Here is a 21,337-nt window from a genome sequence, read left to right on the forward strand (position 1 = left end):
AATGCTGGTGGAAATACAAGAAAGTGGTTAAAAATTAATGATGAAAATTTGAGAAAATGTTCTAGTCCAACATTAGCAGGAACAAGTGATCTCAAGTCTGAGTTATTCCTTCTCTTTCAACCTACAGCTCCAACCAATCAGGCTTTTTTTGTTGTGTTTAAAACATTCTAGATTTCACCCCATCCACAGGAAACAAAAGATGTTTTTCCTTTATGTTTTAAGTTCAAGATAATTTCTTTTACTCAAAGAGGTTTTTAAAAGTCAGAAATTGGTAGGAATTTAGAGGGTAGGGGGAGATGTCAACTGATAGGTCTGTGCTCAAAATAAATTTCAAATATTTCCCTATTGTTTTAGCTGCTTTAAAAAAAAAACTACCTTCTTAACCTCTGCCCTCCTCATTCCCCACTTAAGGTCAAAATTCTTAAAGCTTGAAGGAACCATGAAGAAAGCAAATAAACTAGAGTCAGCGCTTCTCTTACATGTTTCTATTGCTGCTTCATTTTTTCTCAAAAAAATTATCTTAAAAATCTGTGAACACAGAACTTACAGATTTTATCAGACTATCTTAGAGATAAGACTAACTGATTTTTTTTTTAAAAACCCTTCAATGACACAAATAGCTGAATACCAATAAAGCACTGTTTTGAGAATCACAGTAGGTGCCCAAGAAATACTTGTTTAATGTTTTTTGGTTGAATTTATCTGTTAAGATATTACAAATTAAAGTGATTTTGAATGTGGCTTCACTGAAAGAATCAAGGATTAAAACTGAATCCCTGGACAGAAAGCAGCTGAAAAGGAAAAATATAGTTATAAAGAACTAGAAGAACTCTGAAGACCCAAGAAGACTGGGACAAGGGAACAAGGAAGAGAATGAAATCTGAATGTCCTTACAAGGAAACAGGACACGTGAATAAAAGACAAATTTTTTTTTTTTTGGTCAAACCCTTAAGACAGAAGGGCAAAGGCTAAGCAAACAGGGTTAAATGACTTGCCCAGGGCCACACAGCTAGAAAGTGAGGCCACCTTTGAACCCAGGTCCTCCCAACTCCTGGCATCCATGATAACTTAATAGATTCACCTAGGTTTGTTTGTTTTTTTTCTTTTTCCTTTCTCATCAACTAAAGAGAATCTGGGTTTGAGTTCTAGTCTTGCTACTGCTTGCATATTCACTCATTAACAAACCAGTTTCTTTGGTAGAAAGAGAGGTAGTGATGCTTCCATGCCTTTCCTCTTGGAATGGAAAGGAACATACTTTGTAATTCTTGGAGGGCTTTGAATTCAAGCTGATTATATATATGTATACTTTCTTCCACTCCAAACAGGCATTTTGGTGGAGCTTTATATGTACAAAAAAGGATGAGCTGATTCTCTGTGGCTTTGAATAGTAAATTCTATGGACAACTCTTTGCCTCAAAACTGGACTTATGTGTTACTGACTTGCTGAATTTCTCACTAAAATGACCTGAACATCCGTGCGAAAAAAAGGGGGACGGGTCTTGAAAATTTTCATGAACGGTTGAACCAAGTTAGGGTTTCTGAAGCTTTAAAATCTTTCTTTAGAAAGAACATCTATTAATACAACTTCTTGTTACAAGGAGCAAGGTCTAAAGGACAAACCAAAAGAATGACAAGAGGAAAGGGATTTAGGGCTAACAGGTGGTCAAGAGACATGCTGGCTGAAGCTTAGTTCACAGCTAATGTGTCATATGTGGGTGTTTATGGGTTTTCTTCCTTTATCCTTTCTGTAGAGTAATTCTTGATGCCACCCTGGACTGCTCCTAGCTATAGCTATGGCCATAAGAAATGACTTTAGCAAAACCGTCCGAAGGATAGCCCGGCTCTTTTACTGGTTCCCCAAATCACTGATTTGCTCAAGGAGTCAAAAATTCAAGCTGCTTTGGAGCCAGGGTGGGGGTAAGTTACCTTAGATTAACATTGCTTTAGCTACATTTTTTTCCTGTTGCTAAATCTGAATTTTAAAAATTAAGGTCCTGGGGGAAAAGCTTTTAGAAAATGATTTGATATAGTTATGTGGGAGGAAATGGAAAATGAATGAAATAAAGCAATTTGGAGTGAGACAATAAAGCCATATTTCCTCTAATGCACTTTCCTCTTTTTATGGTTATTTGGAATCAAAGCTTCCTCATCTGTAAAATGAGGGTGATAATCATAGCACCTAACCCACCCTTGTGGAGATAAATTGGTAAAGCACTTTGCAAAATTCAAACTGCCAAATAAATGCTAGCTATTATTATTTTTACAATATGTTTCTAAGGAAATGTGAAGCCGTTTTTGCATTTAAAATAGGGAGAAATGGCCCTTTTCATTTTTGATCTTTGACTTTGTTTTTGGAACTGTACAATGCTTCAGGCCAGTGGTTCTCAAACTTTGATCTCAGGATCCCTTTACACTCTTCAAAACCATTGAGGCTCCAAAGAGCTTTGAGTTTTCTGGGTTTTATCTATTGATATTGCCCAACATTGAACTGAAAACCCTGTGGAAATTGTTTTGATCTCATGGACCCCCCAGAAAGGGTCTTGGAAACCCTCTGGGACCCCTGGACCACACTTTTGAGAACTTCTGCCTTAGACAAAACAGAATAGAAAATGCAGATCAGCATCCCAGAATGACATGAATCCCTTTTCACCAAAATGGTGAACCGGTCAGTTCTGGATCCATTTGAGTCACTTGCATGAATCTGGGTCAGGGTGTTGGGTTGAGGTTAAGTAGGAGATGGAGAACTTGCAACACCTGGAATCTGCTACTGGTGATATGTTAAGTATCTTCCAGAAGAAATGCTCCATTCTCACCCAACTGGAATGAGCGGTAGACTTCTCAGAGCTGGGGCCAAACGGGATGCCATTAGATGGCCTTTCAGGGACTGAGCTCTCCACAAGAAAGCACTTGTTCCCCGCAGCTTCTCCTTCTCTTCCACCAAAACACTATCAGGGAAACATCACCTGTTCCGCTTTCCTCATCTGGGATGCAGAGTGGCAACGTGGCGGGGCTCTGTGCTTCTGTAGCCCCAGAGATGCTCTCTTCTAAGGTAAACATAGTCTCCCCTTTTACTTTGCAGATAGAGAATAAAGGTTTTACAAATACGCCACATGATGACAGATAGAATCAAGCTCCCAAATCCATTCTGGACCTAAAGCTCCCCCTTTTCCTCCCCTGTTGCCCAAGGAAGAATGAATCATCTCAGTGCTTACAAGGTGCAACCTTATACTGTACTTGGTGTATCAGACCATTAATCTTTGATTACAAATTAGGGACTTTACAGTTTATATAATAATATGTTGATATAATATGTATTAATAAATATATACATTTATATATAAATAAAAATATAAGATTTTTATAAATTTAATATAAAAATTTAAGATTTTCAAAGAGCCTTACAAATATCCTCTCATTTGATCCTCATAATCACCTTGGGAGTAAGTGTAACCCCATTTTGAATATGAGGAAACTGAGGCAGGTGGAAGTTAGGTGACTTGCTTAGGGTCACACAACCGGAGTTGACAGGCTTTCTGATTTTAGCTTCGGGTCTCCTATCTACTTTCCCCCCTTTAGTGAGCAGTGCTGATTCTGAAGCCCCAGTTTCCTGTCCTCATCCTACCTGCTCCAGAAAGGCTCCATAATTTAAGGTTTGGTACAAGTTAAAACTTGATTTCCTTCTAAAACATTTTCCATCTTTCCCATTTCAAAGTGAGAGGGACCCCTAAAATGTGACTATTAATACTTGGTGTTGTACTCTCCAGGTTACTGCGAAGACCCGGTGAGGTCATGGATGTAAAGGTCTATAGACACGTCAGTTGGTTTTTTTAAATATGAGAGAAATGACGATAATGTAATCAGAAGCCAATAATAAGTGTAGCAGGTGACTGCAAAGACTGATAATGCAGGATGTTCCCAACTAAGTAGGAGGAAAGGTAGAGTTTGAGAGGGCCACGGAGAGATCCAGGGGAATCGGTGGGTGGTTTCATGCAGGCAGTGAGTCTTGAAGGAAGAGATTTCTAAAAGGAAATGCTGAGAGTGAGTGCCTTCCAGGCGGGAGGAGTAGCCAGAGGAAATTCAGAAAGGCAAGAGCTGGGCAGCATTCTCCCTCAACTGCCCACAGGAATGGAACAAAGGAACCCAAAGCACACTTATGGAGAGGCAAGTCCTGCCTCAGTATTGTTGTTTAGTCATAACTGACTCTGGAGGGTTCCTTGGCAAAGACACTGGACTCCAGCTCATTTTTACAGAGGAGAAAACCAAGGCAAACAGGGTTAAGTGACTTGTCCAGAGTCACCCAGCTCAAAAGTGTCTGAGGATGGATTTCAACTTAGGTCTTTTTGACTGCAGACCCAACACTATCCATTGTGCCACCTGCCTGCTCCCTTTAGCTTAGGCCATTGCCTTCATGGCGATGTTGTCACTCCTTGTTCTCCTTAGACTCGCAGTTTCTTCCTGTCACCCCTGGACACCTCTAGACCATTGATCTCGCAGTCTGCCCTGGACCTGGTCTTTTGGTTTTAGAGTGGCGCTGGGTGACTGTCATTCTCGAGACCCTGCTTCGCTGGCTGGTGCTTTGTGGCTGCTGCTCTGCTAAGACCTTCAGGAACAAGAGCTGCCATGTTGTTTCAGCTGAAATAAAGCCAGAGACCGTTGCATAGAAGGGGGGGGAAGGCTTCCCTCCATCACCTTGACAACAAAATATTCTGCACCGCAAGTGCCAGATTCTTCAGCTGAGCCAGCAGAGTCTGTCCAGCTTGCTAATGCACCAGGCTTAGTCCTTCCTTTGGAAAACTCATCCACCTCCCCCAGTATTCAGTATTTCCAATCTGACCTCCAGAACAATTCTGGCCCAAGAACTACGGATTGATTCCCCAGTTTTTTACCCTTTGTTCCTCCTGTTTTCCCAGGTAGATAAGTGGGTGGAGGAAAGGCAAGGAGAGAAATCAGTGAAGGTCCCAGAGATTAGTCTTTGTCTCTCCCACCACCAGACCCATATTCCTGATCTTTTCACATACAGATGCAGTACCGCCCAGTACTTTGCTCATAGTTGCATGTGCAACAAATCCATAAATATTTGTGGAAATAAGTGAAAATGAAATTCTCTTATTTAAATAAAATTTATCTTAACAAAACTCATGTAGAAAGTGATCTTTGCTTTATATGACATTTTCCTCACAACAGACTTGGAGAGGAGATTGTGCAAATTTGATGCCCATTTTACAGGTATCGAACCCAAGGTTCAGAAAGTTTTTACTTTGCCAAGATCACTATAGAGAGGAGTTCCAGGGCTGATTCTACCCCAGACCTCTGAATTCATCCATTCATTGAACAAGGATTTATTTATTACCTACTATGAGGGGCAGCTACGTAGCTCAGTGGATTGAGAGCCAGGCATAGTGGTGGGACGTCCCGGGTTCAAATTTGGTCTCAGACATTCCTAGCTGTGTGACCCTGGGCAAGTCATTTAACCCCCCATTGCCCTTGGAGCCAATATACAGAATTGATTCTAAGCTAGAAGATAAGGTTTTTTGTTTGTTTTTTAAAGGAAATGAGGTAGGTTTGGGAGGAAACCTAGATGAGCCATTTGGGACATCGTGAGTTTAAGATGCCTATGGGATACCTACTTGTAGATGTCTAATATACAGCTTGTGATTGGGCACTGTGGCTTAGGAGAAAGATTAGGACTAGATGAATATATAGATTTAGGATTCATCTTCATAGGAATGATAATCAAGCCAGTGGGAGCCAATTAAGTCACCGAGAGAGTAAATTAAGAGAAAAGGATCCATGATAGAGCCTTGAGGGATACCCACAATTAAGAGGTAGAAGTGGGTGATGACATTTCACAGGAGACTGATAGAGAGGAAAAGAGGCCAGAAAGACTGGCAAAGAACCAAGAGAAGACAAGTGTCCATGAGGAGGAAAATGGTCAGCAGCCTAGAACACTGAAAAGTGATTAAGAAAGATGAAAACTGAGAAAAGCCAATAGAATAAGGAATCAAGAAATTATTAGTAATCTTTAGAGAACAGTTTCAGTTGAGTGATGAGCTCAAGTGGAAGATCTTTAAGGAAAAATACTGTCATTTTTTTTTCTTTGTGCCTAGTACCATGTTTAATAAGAGAGAAATAATTCTTACAGTTCTACTTGAAACCCTTTTTAGAATGATATTATGTGCCTATCTACACATCACAGGAGATAGCACTTGTAAAGATCTTTGCAAAAAATCTTTGCATACATATATATGCAAAATATATATATATATATATATATATATATGAGTTCTGATGCAACTATTAACAGCAGAACCATATTAGTTGAAGATCTCAGTGTGCTCCTTTCAGAATAGACAAATCCAACAAAAATACAAACAGGACAGAATGCTCAGAGTGAAGAATGTTATGAGTGACTTGGATAGGATTTTTTAAAAGGTATAGGATAGATTTCTAGTGATTACTGAATGGAAACAAAAAGGACTATACGTATTGTCAGTTGTGTTTGATACCTTTGCAAAAATTGTCCCTATGCTAAAGCATAAAATTCTCACAAATGAAGAAAAGCAGGAATATTTAGCATTCCTTAATCACTATGAGGCAAGAAAAATTAAAATCAATGAATAGCCTTTGAAAAAAAAGATTAGAGATTAATTTAATCCTTTAAAAAAACGGTGGGTCAAAGAACAAATTATATAAACACCAAAGAAAATTACAACAAGACACCATACTGTAGCATTTAAAATTAGTTTCTCTCTAGAAGTATTATATTTTTTAGAGGCTTATTTAAGATGAAGAATTTAAGAAAATACAAGTAAGAAAGCATATGCCTAGGAGGGCCAAAAGGCCCATTCAATTTCACTTACATCATGAGAGACGGGTCTGCTTGGAAGCGGAAGTAGGAAGACCTCAATAGGCTTTTACAGCCAGTTAAATAGAAATTTTGATCTCACCCAGGTAGAAATCTCAGTGAGAATAGAGGGCATCTTGGGAACTAGAGCAAGGACTTCTGGGGATTGAAGTCTGGGGTTCAAATCTCCATTTTTACAATACCAAAACTTTTGGGATACAGCCAACTCAATCTTTAGAGAGAAATGCATATCTCTAAATATTTTCATTAACAAAAAAGAAAAATAATAGATTAATTACTTGGGTATACAACCAAAAAGAATCAGAAAAACAACAAACAATTTTTAAAATAGAAATTCTGAAAATCAAAGAAGAGATTAACAAATTGAAAGCAAGCCCCCCCAAACTAATTGATAAATTTGAGATCTAGGGGGTGGAGTGACTTTTAAAATAAACTGTTAGATAACCTGATTTTTAATAAGGAAAACCAAATTACCAATATCTAAAATTAAAGGGAAAAGGAAATCACTAAAAATATGCCAACAACACTGACAATTTAAATTAAATGGACGAATATTTCCAAAGATATAGAATACCTAGCTTAGCAGAATAAGTAATAAATCCTTTAAATAACACGATCTGGAGTGGGTGGGTGGGTGAACAAAATGTAAATAAAGTCCCAAATCACTAATGTAAGAGAAATAAAAATTAAAATAACTCTTTCTGCTTCTGAGGGACTCTTTAGCACAGTCAGTCTTAAGCTGAAAGTCCCTAGTTTGATCCTCAGAAGGAGGATGTGATATACTGGGAGAGGCTTCTGGAGACAAGAGTCACCTCAAGTGGATTGTCTTTAGAGTTCATTATTCAGTCTGAAACTGCTAGCCTGAGATTCCCTTCAGGGTGGATTCTCAGGGAATGGAGAACAAGTACCAGATTTAGGGTCTCCAAACTTACAATCTAGTCCTAAAACTTGGGGTTCATCAGATTTTACTAGGCTATAAGTTTGGGATTTTTAGATTCCATGTTGACATAGCAAAGAACTGGGCACTAAAGAGATACCCACTGATGAACAAATGATTGTATGTGAATGTAACAAAATATTATTACATCAAAAAAATGACTAAAGGAATGGGTTCAAAGAGACCTTAGAAAACTTGCACAAACTGATGCAGGGCAAAATGAGCAGAACCAAGAGAACAATTTCTATAACTACAACACTGTAAATAAAAATCTTTGAAAAAGAATTCTAGGCAATACAATAACTATCCACTACTCCAGGGGACTAGTGATGAAATGTGTTACATACCTCATGACAGAAATATAATTGTCTCAAGAAGCAGAATGAGACAGATATTGGGGGTTTTAAGTTTTTTGCTTATATGTCATAAAGGAAGTTTGAAATTTGGTGGTGGCTGGCAGTGGGGTATGGGGTGGTGAGTGAGGAGTAGAGATGCTAATAGTTGCCAAAAAAAAGAAGAAGAAGAAAAGAAAGATGCACATGGATTCAGTGTGGGGAGGGATTTGGGATATTTATATACTTCATTTGTCTGAAACCTCTGCACAGTTTTCTGGTAATTTTAAAAGTCACTTAAATTCAGTTTGCAGCTTCCTAACAGATCAGGCAGAAACCATGCATTGAAATAGTTCAATATTCAATTGGGACAGAATTGTGAAGCAAAGTTTAGCAAGTATTCTCTGGCTCTGAAGGAGTGGGCTGGAGATCCTTCTCTTCTCCACTGTCATGAGCTCAGAACCACCCCCTCATCTCCCTCAAACCCCCCCAACCCCTGCTCTCCCTGGTTCCTCACCACAATGCAAATGATTAACTCCAATTTTATTTAATCACTTAACATCAATTAGCTTTTACAAAGGAAGAACCAATATATAAACATTTGTCATGGGGTGCAGAGGTGTACCCCTGGGGTTCAGGAAAGATACCTTTTGCAAGAATGCAAGACTCCAAACTTAATTTAAAAGTAAAGAGAGATTTATTAGTAATGTTGAACTTTTGGCAAGCAAGACAGCATGAGTGGAGCAACCTGGGAGGTTACTCCCAGAATGCCTCAGTTCTGGGCTTTTAATATTCAATGAGGACTTGACTCTGGGGCCAGGGGTTGGGGAGGAGTTTTCCCTGAAGGTATGGGGGTGGTTCTCATGATTTGGATCTATGGGACAATCAAAGGAGGATAATCCTCTCAGGGTCAGATGTTTTGGGTTGGGTTGTCTGAGTATCTGGGGGTACCATGCCCCTGACAATTTCTCCTCAAACTTCAGGACTCCCCCTATAACACCCCTATACTATTTCCTATACCACTCCAAGATGAGTGGGCTCAAACTTGGCTCAGTTCCTACAAAGCACTGGTCTCACCAAGTTCACGTCTAGATATGGAATGATTGCCAAATAAGTCTTTATCTCAGCCACACTGGGCTGAGTACCAAAATTCACTTCTTGCTTTTCCTGGCATTAATGCCCCCCCTGGCAACAAACCCAAACTCTGGAATGTGAGGTACCCTCCTGACCTTTTGAAATGCATAGGATCAGAAGCTCCAGTCCCTTCACCTGAAATGGAAAAGACTACAGAAGCTCAGGACCAAGAACTATTTCACATGGCCACGTACATGGTCTCAGAGGGAAGAACTTTCCATGATCTCTTCCCTTAACATCATTGACTCATCAGATATTGTGACTACAGGAGTCAAACTCCCAAAGTTTGGCCAAAAAGATTGAGGACATAGAGACAAGACCCTGAGCAAATCATTACCTGTTGGCCTCAGTTTCTACAACTGTGAAATGGGGATCATAATAGCCCCTGAGTGCACAGTGCCTGGTAAACCCTATATAAATACCTATTTCCTCCCCAGTTAACTGAATCAAGGTTCTCCCAATTTAAGTCAGTCAGGGGGTTATAGTACAATGAACCTTCTTGCCCCGAAGCATCATCTTCTGTGTGATTTTCAGTCTCAGACAATCTCTCCAACTCACCCCAAGTCAGATCCGACAAACATGTATTAAGAGAGTACTCGATGCTCAAGATTGTGCTGAGCCCTGAGGCTTTGAAAGAACTGGAAATTGAGGGCATGTCCATCCATTGGGAGATGACTAAACAAGTTATGGCATATGATTGTGATGGAATGCTACTGTGTGTAAGAAATGACAAGAAAGCTCATTAAAAATATATGGAAAGACCTTCATGCATGAAATTATGAAGAGTGAAATAAGCAGTACCAGGAGAACATTTCTATATAGCAACAGAAATATTATTTGATCTGATTACTAGCAATAAGCAAGACATCATCTTATACATACATACACACATATATGTATATATATATATATATATATATATTTTTTTTTTTGGTCAAATGATGCCTTTTCTTATGGAGAGGGGAGAGAAAGGGAGGGAGATCCCTGGGAACTTTAATGTAGAAAACAAACACATTTTAAGAAAAAAAAGCAAAAAATTAGTCCTTGTTGCTGAGGGGCTCACAGTCTAAAGGGGAGACAACACAGACTCTGTCTAATCACACAGGATAATTTGGAGATAATCAACCCAGAGAAGGTATTACTATTAAAGAGGATCAGGAAATGCTTATTGTAGAGTCTCTATAGTACTGTTTTCTGGAGAGCTTTGAAACCCCATCCCTATATTGCCTGATTGACCACAGGCAAATCAGCTAACTTCTTTCACCAGTAAAATGAGAGGTTTGGACTAAAGTCTCTTCTGTTCCTCTATTTTATCCTAAATCCATCAGGAAATAAGGTTGTTGAGGGTACAAGGGCTTTTGTTGTTCAGTCATGCCTGACTCTTCATAACCCCATTTGGGACTTCTTGGCAAAGATCCTGAAATAGATTACTATTTCCTTCTTAAGTTCATTTGACTTATGGGGAAACTGAGGCAAATGGGGTTAAGTGACTTGCCCAGGGTCACACAACTAGTAAGCTAGATTTGTACTCAGGAAGAAGAGTCTTCCTGATTCTAAGCCCAGTGTTCTATCCATCACCACCTACCTACCTGCTTCAATGTCTCAAATGGAGTTAGAGGTGAATGAATAATATTGGCCTGTGCTAAACACTCTTGACTCTTCTACTACTCCCTTGCAAGGTAATTGGGTACTAGGGGTGAGAGAGAGGAGCAACAGGAGCTTCCCAAGTAGGCTGAAGGTGCAGTTTTGTTTTTAACTGATGCCTTGCCCACTGTCCCTAGCATTTTTGGGTTTCTCTCCATTTATCCTTATCCTTTCAGATACCTGAAATCCACAGAGGATTGTAAAAACTCTGCTTGCATCTGTGGTCAATCATGTTTCATTATTAGCTTACTGCATAGATGCTGACTTAACTTGTCTGGTATCCTTGGACACCAAGAATTCTTGGATTGCTACTGCTTTCTGAGCTGATAGGGAGACATGCAGAGAAGTCTTAGACTGTAAGCTCTTCAAGAACAAGAACCAAATGCCCCTGATTTCTTTCTACATCTTCCCCAGCACCTAGCACAGTGTTTGGCACAGCTTTAGGATCCAAGAAATGTCTGTTGATTGAATGAAACTTTTGGTTACTTTCTGCAGACCAGGTTGGATCAGGAAAAATGATATGTGGAGGAGAATAATACACTAATACCCCAAGTAACATCCCAAACAATAAAGCTGGTGTTTTGTCTTTCCCCATTAGACTGTAAGCTCTCGGAGGGCAGGAACTATTTTTTAAAATTTGCATTTCCCCTTAGCCCAATGCCTGGAACTTACTAAGAGGCATTGACTATTGAATTCTATGTCTAGAATAAAAGTAATATTCAGTTAAAGTTTTGGAACCCTGGTTTAGAGTCAACTGATATTCTCCTCAGCAGGAAATTGATTTATTTTAGTTCACTGAGCTGATTTCTGATCTTGGCCTAAATGCCAGGCTTTCATCAGAAGCCCTAATGTCCCAATACAGAGTTTAAACAGGGAAATATCCTGTTTGACTTTAAAACATCTTAGGGTTTTCACAGTGTGAAAGAAGACAAAAATACATTTCTACATTATAACCAAAAGCTTCCTATTCAGGATCTAGAACAGGAAACTACTTGGTTTCACACTTTTTTTCTCTGAGCAATCATATAAAAGAGAAGCTCCCTATATACATTCCCATGTTACTGGCCCCAAACTCTATGAGAACAAAGAACAGGTTTCATTTCCACTTCATATCTTCTCCTATTTGCTGACATAACCCATTTTTCTTTTGGATAGCTCTAGCCAGCCTCTTATTATTACTTATGCCCCAAATTCTTGGTTTTGCCATTTGTGACAAACAAGTCTACACCCTCTCCCTAGCCATGTCCTAAACTATATTAATTATTGGTCACCATGGATAGCCCAAATAAAAAAAATACCCAAGTCAGTTGGAAATTTATGGTGATTTAATTAATATAGTGGAAAGAAATTAAGAAGAAGGAAGAAGGAAAGGGTGTAGGATTTCTCCTGCCTGGCTTGGACCAGAGGAAAGATTAGAGGCTCTAGGAAGATAAGGTTTTGGAGAGTAAAGGAGGAAGGAATCAGCCTGAACTCCAAGAGGGCTCAGCCAAGATGCCTGAACCTGAATTAACTCAAGGGCAAACTCACAGCCAAAACCCAGACAAATAGCTGTAACCATGTCAAGATGTCGGAACACTTAGGACGTTGCCAGCCAGAGCTGCCTCTCCAGGGAAAGAGACAGCTGAGAGGAAGCCCCACAAAAAAAAAACCCTAGACAATTCTACCTCCCTTTCCTGCGTCTCCTCTGCACCAATCATAGCCTAAGCTTGACTTTAGGACGGCCCAGGGGTCTGTCAGCTGTTTCTGATTTGTCAATTTCTCTATCAAGGGCCATCCTCCTAAACACTCAATCTTCAAGCATGGTTACAGACATTCCTGATTTTGTATACTTTGTATACAAGGTAGGGTGGAGTAATGCAAAGTTCCCAAAACATCCCTGATGTTGTTAGAATAAGCATCTTCATTGTTATAAATCAGGAGATAGCTAAATACAATCTTCACAGTAGGCACCTCTATATACACATGCAGATATATACAGACATATGTACACGTGTAACCAATAGCTATCATTGAGATTTTAAAAGCAGGTAACATGTGATCTCATTTGATACATATTTTAAACGTATTTACATATAAGTATAACCCACAATATCTATTGGTCTCATATTTTTGTCCTAATTAATCAATAAGCATTTAGTAAGCTCCTATTATGTTCCAGGTACTGTGGTAAACACTGGGGATTCAAAAAGAGTCAAAAGATAGCCTGCCTTCAAGGAACTTACAATCTAATGGAAGAGACAACATGTGAACAAATATAGGCAAAGTAACCTACATACTTTGTAATAGGAAAAAGTAGGAAATAATTAATAGAGGGAAGGCCCTAAGGGGTTGGGAAAGGCTTCCAATCCAGTACCTAGCACCTTATGCTTCTTCATTGAATGATTGATCATACTGGTGGGAGAAAAGAGGTGTCTAGATTCAAAACTGAAGAGAGGTGAGGGATGGAGGGAGGAAGGGGAGGAAGGAAGGAAGAGAGAGAAGAGGAAGGAAGGAAGAGAGAGAAGAAAGAAAAAAAAGAAAGAAAAAGAAAGAAAGAAAGAAAGAAAGAAAGAAAGAAAGAAAGAAAGAAAGAAAGAAAGAAAGAAAGAAAGAAAGAAAGAAAGAAAGAAAGAAAGAAAGAAAGAAAGAAAGAAAGAAAGAAAGAAAGAAAGAAAGAAAGAAAGAAAGAAGCAGCTGTTTGTCTAGAATAGTTTGAGTTTAGTCTCATCTAATAGGAATCAAGTACCCAAACTGAACCCTCATGCCTGCCACATGTGAACTGTCCCCTAACCCCAGACAGGGGAGGGAGGAAGAACCCCCATTGGGCTTCTTAGGCAGAGGGATAGATGATATGAAAGAATTCCTTAGGCACAGTGGATAGAGGGAAAGGAGCAAACCCCCTCTGGCACACATGCTATAGGTTTGCCAACATGGACTTAGTGGAAGGGCAAAGAGAAGGGCTGCAAGAATACTAAGGCACCATGTTTAAAATAAATGAATCTTGACGAAAATAACCAGTTGTAAAAAAGGAATTCTTTAATTGTTTTTCATATAATGGGGGATCTGGAGGTCCTCTTACCTTAGAGATGTATAGGGATTAACCAGCTCACAGTGACAGGAAGGAGGAACCGGGGAGCCTTCTGCTGAATGAGCATTAGTTGCAGACTGTCAGTTGCTGACAGGGCTGACAGTTAGGGGGAAGTTGGCTGCTAGGTGCAAATTGGTCATTGGGGATTGGTGGCTGGTATTGTGGGTTGGTGTTTAGTTGCTGGAATATAAAGGCAGGCCTGAGCTTATTGAGAGTGCTTTTACCTTTAGCCTTTGGAGGTCTTTTTGCCTCTGGGATCTCTAGAGAGTAGGAGGTCTGTCTCATAGGCAAGGATCTACTGTCAGTTGGCTACTGACAGTTTGGGTTGCTATAGAAAACTGATTGAAGGAGTGTGTGAGTGGTAGCTGTCTATTATTTTAGGGAGTTAGGTAGTCAGTGAATCATTTATAGATAGTGTAGGTTAGATAGGTCTGGTGTTTGCCAGGCAAGAAGAAGCTATTCTCAGAAGAAAGAAGTAGTTATTAGGAATTTTAGGTATATTTATAGGGTATAAGATTAGTAATCTCTCTTTCCTCTTTTCTATCTTTCCCTCCTTTACTATATTAATTTCTATCTCTATTTTAATTAAACTAAATTGTTAGTTGTTAAAAGCTGCTAGTTTTCTTTTCTCTGAATTAAAGGGATAATATTAATTTACAACTCTATTATATTCTCATTAAAACTTAAATTATTAAAAGCTGCTCTCTTATTTTGTCAAAACCCCTATTTTAACCCGTATACAGTATAGAAAAGGTCTAGAGACAAAACTATATGTTGATCAGGTGAAGAAATTGTAATGCTTAGACCAAAGAATAAATGACTCAGGGTAGGTAAATCCCCATCTTTAAGTCTTTGAAGAGCTGTCAAGTGGAAGATAAATTAGACTTCTTGCTCTCAGCCCCACAGGAGAGAACTAGAATCTATTGTTTGAGGGTTTCTAAGAGATCCTCCTTGAGGACCAGAATGACATTATTGGTGAGAGTATCTAACTCATGTACAAGTTGGATTTCAGTGAGACAGAGTTGCACAGAGTGGTCAGCTTCACTCTAGATGTCCATGAGTCCTTCTGAAAGTAGCATCCATTTTGTTAAAGCTCAGTTTATGACAAAAGGAAATGAAGCTTTCATGGTGTTGGTTTTTCTTTTTAATTAGTCTTTAACAGGAAGAAGTGATAGGTCTGCCTTACCCATGACATTCTGGAGAGAATAATTAAGATCAATTATAAATGAGAAACAAAATACTATTAAAAGTGAAAATAGATTTCTGAATCCTATGCATCAATTCTCTCTCTGGAAAATGGTTCATTAACACAATGCCCTCTGATGTATTTTGTGAAAGTGATTTGTTGATGTTTGACTTTATTACCATGTGAACACCGATAAGGAAAAACACTACTAATCTAGTTTTATTTCAGACTCAGATAAGAAAGCTTTCCTTGGGCTAGTCCAAAGAATGATGGCTCATAGCCTTGTAGGAAAAGTAAAACAAAAACTTGTCAACTATTAATTAAAACTCACAGATTAAGGACTAGAAGGTCCCCCAGAGGTCATCTAGACCCTCATTTTACAGATGAGGAAACTGAGGCTCATGGAGTTGTATGCTTTCCTTTCTAAAATGATCTTAGAAGCATAGATTTAGAACTTGAAGAAACCTTAGAAGTAAATGAATCTAGTACCTTCATTTTACTGATTAGAGATTTGAGTCAGAGTCACTTAGCAGTGGCAAAACCAAAGTCACACAGCTAATAGGTGAAGAAGTCCCAATAAGGGAAGATAATAAAACTGAAGTAGATAAAGCAGATTAATCCCTTTCTACATTTTTTAGGAAACAGACCCAGCCCCCTCAGGAGGTCAAGCAGTTTATGCAGGCTGCAGACTAGACTCTAATTAGCCTAAGGATGAGAATTAGGAAGGTCAGGAAACAAAGGAACATCAGGTATATCAAAGAGGTCAGGATGGAATGCAAGGTAATTTATAGCTAACTAGGGATAAATGATTAAGTACATGTGAAAGTAAACAACCCCCAAAATAACCTGAGGATTGTCCACTCATCACTGACCACTGACCTGTGTTTGTGATAAAGTGTATTTGATTGTCAAATAAGAACCTATATGTGAAAGGAAAAATTTTGTATCTTATAACCTATATAAGCTATCCTGTAATGTCAGTCTGATGCAGCTTCCACTAGGGAAGTCTGTCCCAGCTGGTAGATTCTTTATTACTTAATAAATAATGGTTCCAATAATTGAATTTTTGGGTGTCCAGACTTGCTTTATGAAGTGCCCCACTTCATAGGTATCCAAGGCAGGATTTGAATCTAAATCTTCTTGCCTCTAATTACATTCCTTCCCCATTACAGCATTCTTCTGCCTCTTACTCATACTGAGAATAGTAACTATTAAAAAAAACCCTCTCCTATAAACAGACTTCCCACAGCTATATAGTATCCACAGAAAGAGTGGGCATTGAGTACAATGGTAACAAGGCTTATACCTAAGAAACATGTGTAGTCAAAGTATCTGATCCCATTGTACTGCGGGATATCAGGGTCATTTATCTCCTCAAGGAGTCATCACACACAGAGCTCACCCCTTGCCAGGGACAGTTCTCCTTTGAATTCACAATAGGCTCTCTTCTCTGCTGCCACAGGGCATTGATCAAAACAGTTACTTCCTTACCTCTCTCTGCCTCTGTCAATCTAAAGAGTGTGTGTCTGCAATTCTCCTGGTTCCTGATGAGACTCCCAAACTGACAAATTGTGAATCTGATAGATGAGGTGTCTCTTTATAACTCTGCATCTAGATGCCATGACTAATGTGAGCATTAGGGAGAAGGAATAATGGGGAAAATGTCAGTGATATTTTTAAAAACCTATAAATTATAACTGTAACAATTTTTTAAAAAATGAATGCTTCAACCAAGTCCAATGCTTTATGCAATGTTCTATACTGACAGTCTCTATTTCTTCACAAAAAGGAGAAAGGAACATTTTCCTATCTCTTCTTTGGGGTCAAGCATGGTCATTGCATAGCATTATTATTTTTTTTGTCTGACTGTTGTTGAATTTCATTCTAGAGTGAATAATGCCATGGAGATTCAATTCAATTAAATAAATGTTTATTTTATTTGTGTGTTTGTTATATTCTCAGGTACCTCCTAACTTCCTACACTAGAGAAGGTATCATTTAACAAAATTATATATATACATATATAATTAAAACTATGTCTTGTTGTTTCTATATATCAAATCATTCTTCAAATAATCTTGCTGTTGCTGTATATAATGTTCCCTTGATTCTGCTTGTTTCACTCTTCATAATTTCATGTAGGTCTTTCCACATTTATTAAATACCTGCTATATGCTAGGTACTATGCATGGTTCTTGTTCTTGAGGAATTTCCATTCTACTGGGGGAAACAATATGTGCATAGAAAAATTAAATACAAAATATATGCTGTATAAATGGAGATTTTGAGCCTTTGGACTTCATTCCCCAGAAGTCCCTTAGTATTTCCCAAAATTCCCTTTTCCTGCGTCCCAGCATTTTGTGTGATTGTATTTAAGTGGCTGTAACTCCTCCCTCTTTCTCTTTTTGGACCTGTAACCGGGCTGAATTCAGGCAGTTCTTTTGCCCTAGTTATTATTAATAAAACTCTAATATAATACTTAGTTATTCAATATTAATTTTAAAAAGCACAATACAAAGTAAGTTGGATTGCTAAGTTGAGCCAATGAAACTATTGATTAGATTATCAGTCCCTGAGCAATAGGTAGAGTAATAATAATAATAATAATAATAATAATAATAATAATAATAATAGCTAACACTTATATAGTGCTAGTGCCAGGCACTGGGCTAAGTGCTTTATAGTTATTATGCCATTTGGTCCTCACAACAACACAGGGAGGTAGATGCAATTATTATCTCCATGTTAAGGATGAGGAAACTGAGGCCAACAGAACTTAAATGACTTGCTGTGGGTGGCTAGCTAGTAAGTATCTGAGGCTAAATTTGAATTTAGACCTTTCTGACTCCAAGTCTGGCATTCTAACCACTGTGTCACCCACTAGGGGAAGATGATATGTGCACAGTGGCAGAGGACACATGTCAAGTTCTTCCTGCTTGATGGACAGGAATGGGGCTTGAGTCCTGGAGCCTGGCTTGTGTAGAGTGGTAAGGTGTGTTTGAGGCAAAACTTCTCTAATCCTCAACTTCCCAGTTCACTCCAGTGTTGAGTTGATTGATTGTATCTACCAGCAAAGGTGAGCAAGGGGGTGAGCCTAGAAGGCTCTTTGAACCTGGACTGATGATTCCTATGTTCCATTTCTTACACAAAACAAAAAAGCCCCCTTTCACAGAGAAAACCACCACTTACTGTAAAGATTAAAATTTAGGGGAGACTGAGGCAGGTAGAAATTAGTTTCTTTCTGCAAGGAGTATTATATTTTTTTAGAGGTTTATTGAAGATTAAGGATTAAAGAAAATACAGGATAAGAAACACGTGCCTAAGCCAGAGAGGCCTAGACAAGATAATCTCACATCATGGAAGAGCTGCGTCTACTCCAAAACGGAAGTCCAAAAAAGACACAAAAGCCTTTGCAATCAGCTTAAATCCCTTCTCGATCTCGCCCACCTGAGAATTCCGTGAGATTACAAAGCATTTTGGGGAAGTGGAGCAAGGGCTTGTGGGGATTGAAGTCCAGAGTTCGAGTCTATTTTTACATTACTTAAGCTTAGTGTCTTTAGGATTTCTAATGGTGTACCCATGAGACATCCCTGAAGGGGGGGACCATTTCATGATGCTATGTCCATATTTGCTCTGTGTGTAGAGTTGCTACTGTCAACGTGGAATCTAGAAGTGTCCAGTTTATTTGGTTGGGAGGTGGAAACTGTGATAATGAAATCACCTTTTAAAGACTGATATATATTAATTTAAGGTCGCCAAGGAATTCACTTATGAAATTCCTAAATGAAACACTCAAGTCAGTATGGAGTTTTATGGTGGTTTAATCACAACGGGAGTAAGAAAGACGGAGAGGGAGAAAAGGAAAGAAGGGGAAAGGAGAAAAGGTTAACTCAACCTTCTGGCAGAGCCAGAGGGAGCTTAGGCCTAGAAGGCCAAGGTAGAGAAGGGAACCGGTCCAAAGCTGCCTGCGGGTCTCCTCCCTGCTGGCGCCTAGCCTTGTCCACAGGAAGTGAGCAAACTCCAGAGGCTGTTCTCTACCTCACTTCCTGCTCCTTATACGTGCCAATGGTGGCTCAAGCTTGGCTTGGGACAGACAGCCCAGGTGGGCAGTTAGTTATTTCTGATTTGTCCTTGACTAGCACATGCCGTGTAGTGTGGGTGTGCACAAGTTTTGGGTGCTAGACCAAGCAAGATGGAGTTTTAAAAATCACAAAACCCCCTGTTTGAGCTTGTCACAGGAGAGGTTTCCCCCTGAGGGAAGGCCCCACTTCCCCAGACAATAGACATCCACTTCCAGTGGGGGGCAGACCCCATCCGAAGTCAAGTAGCTCTTGTGTCTCCAGAAGCCTCTCCCAGCATATCACACCCTCCTTCTGAGGATGGAACTCGGGACCTTCAGCTTGCGAGACTGACTGACACACTGCCTACTGCCCAAAGCTGAAGTGGATGCCTGTTGTCTGGGGAAGTGGGGCCTTCCCTCAGGGGGAAACCTCTCCTATAACAAGGTGAAAACCTGGGCTTTCTACCCTCAAACTAAGTAAACTGGGGATTTCTAGATTTCCACGGTGACACTACAAAGATGCTTTTTGGTGATGATGATGATTTAGACTCTAGCTTTAGCTTCTTTATTCTAATTCTATAACTAATTCCCTCACCTGCCTGATGGGCAGACATCAAATCCTCATTTAACAGTGAGTTATATGACCAAAAAGGAAAATAAGAAATGGAGGAGATGTGGGAAAATTGGTAGGCTGAATACCCTGTTGGTGGGACAGTAAACTGATACAGCCATGCTGGAGAGCAATATGGAACCATGCCCAAAGGGCCATTGAACTATGCCTACTCTTTGATGCAGCAACACCACTAGTAAGTCTGTGCCCTAAGGAGACCAGGCAGAGGGGGAAGGGACCTACTCTTACAAAAATATTTTTGGCAAAGAATTGGAAATGTGAGGGGGTGTCTATCAATTGGGGAGTGGCTGAACAAGTTGTGATGTATGGATGTAATGGAGTACTATCATGCCGTAAGAAATAATTTCAGAAAACCCTGAAAAGACTTATATGAACTGGTGCAAAGGGAAGTGAGCAGAACCAGAAGAACACTGCATACAGTAAGAGAAATATTGTACAGCAAGCAGCTGCGAAGGACTAAACTATTATCAGCAAAGCAAGGGTCCAAGATAGCCCAAGAGACTCATGCTAAAAGGCTGACTACAGATCAAAGCATGCCATCTCCCACTTTATTTCCTTCATGAGTTTTTTTTATTATAAGTGTGATATTTATCTTCTTTAGGGACATGAGGAATATGGAAATATGTGTTGCATGAAAGCCCTGTTATAATCTATATAAGACTATTCATTGCCTCAAGGAAGGTGGAGAGGGAAGGAGGAATCTGAATCACAAAATGTCAGAAGAAATTGTTTCTACATGCAATTGAAAAAAACCCCAATGAACGATGATCTGCCTTCCATTTCAGAGGACAGATACATGTGTCATCCTCACTGTCAAGACCTGGTGCATTTGGATTGTTCACGGAATGAAAAATTACTGGAATTCATCTCTACTTGGGAATCGACAAATTCACGGAAAAAGAACTGTCAGGTAGAAAAAATTTTACGCTTATGACTTCCTGGCTTTCAGGCAATTCCATAACTCCCCCCACCCACCCAGAGCCACTTTCATTGTCTCCTTATTCCTTTCCACTGGACTCCTTTGCAGAAAGCTTTAGATTTGAGAGATGACGCTAGACACAACATTTTCAGACCATTAGCTGTATCTAGTACATCTAGAATGTCAGTGAATAAAAAGAAACTGCACTAAAATACAAAATTTCAGCTCTGGTATATGTTATCCCCCTCCCCCTCCTCCAATGGAGGAGAGAAAGTATATTCTGAGACTAACACACTAGTAGGACATGAGGACTGAATGTTTGTGTTCCTTGTTCCCTAGGAAAAGACATGGATGGTAGGATTGGAGATCTAGAATGAGAAGGGACTTCAGAGGCCATCTTGGCCAACCTTTTCATTTTCCATAGTAAGAAATTAAGCCCCAGGGTATGTGAATATTTTCAGGGCATTCAGAATGTCCCAAGGAAATTTCCAGATCTTTAGTTTCATTGAGGCCAAGGTAAATGCCTTGGGACTTGCTTCTTAAGGGATAACCATAGAACCCT

General features: G+C 39.4%; 1 protein-coding gene across 2 annotated transcripts in view; it reads left to right on the forward strand.

The window, feature by feature from the left end:
- Positions 1-20,977, forward strand: part of TBK1 (TANK binding kinase 1) — a 72,892-nt gene extending 51,915 nt beyond the window's left edge. The window contains exons 22-23 of one of the 2 annotated variants that reach the window (XR_008912566.1): positions 1,752-1,917; positions 20,642-20,977. Coding sequence is in view for 1 of the 2 variants with exons in the window: in XM_056800703.1 (XP_056656681.1) it covers positions 1,752-1,785 (34 nt within the window). In the remaining variant the exon portion in view is untranslated. Of the gene's footprint in view, positions 1-1,751; positions 2,203-20,641 lie in introns of those variants that run through there. The other variant, XM_056800703.1, reaches the window with a different exon arrangement.
- The last annotated feature ends 360 nt before the right edge of the window (positions 20,978-21,337 follow it).

Source organism: Monodelphis domestica, chromosome 5, assembly GCF_027887165.1.
Source record: "Monodelphis domestica isolate mMonDom1 chromosome 5, mMonDom1.pri, whole genome shotgun sequence".
NCBI lineage: Eukaryota > Metazoa > Chordata > Mammalia > Didelphimorphia > Didelphidae > Monodelphis > Monodelphis domestica.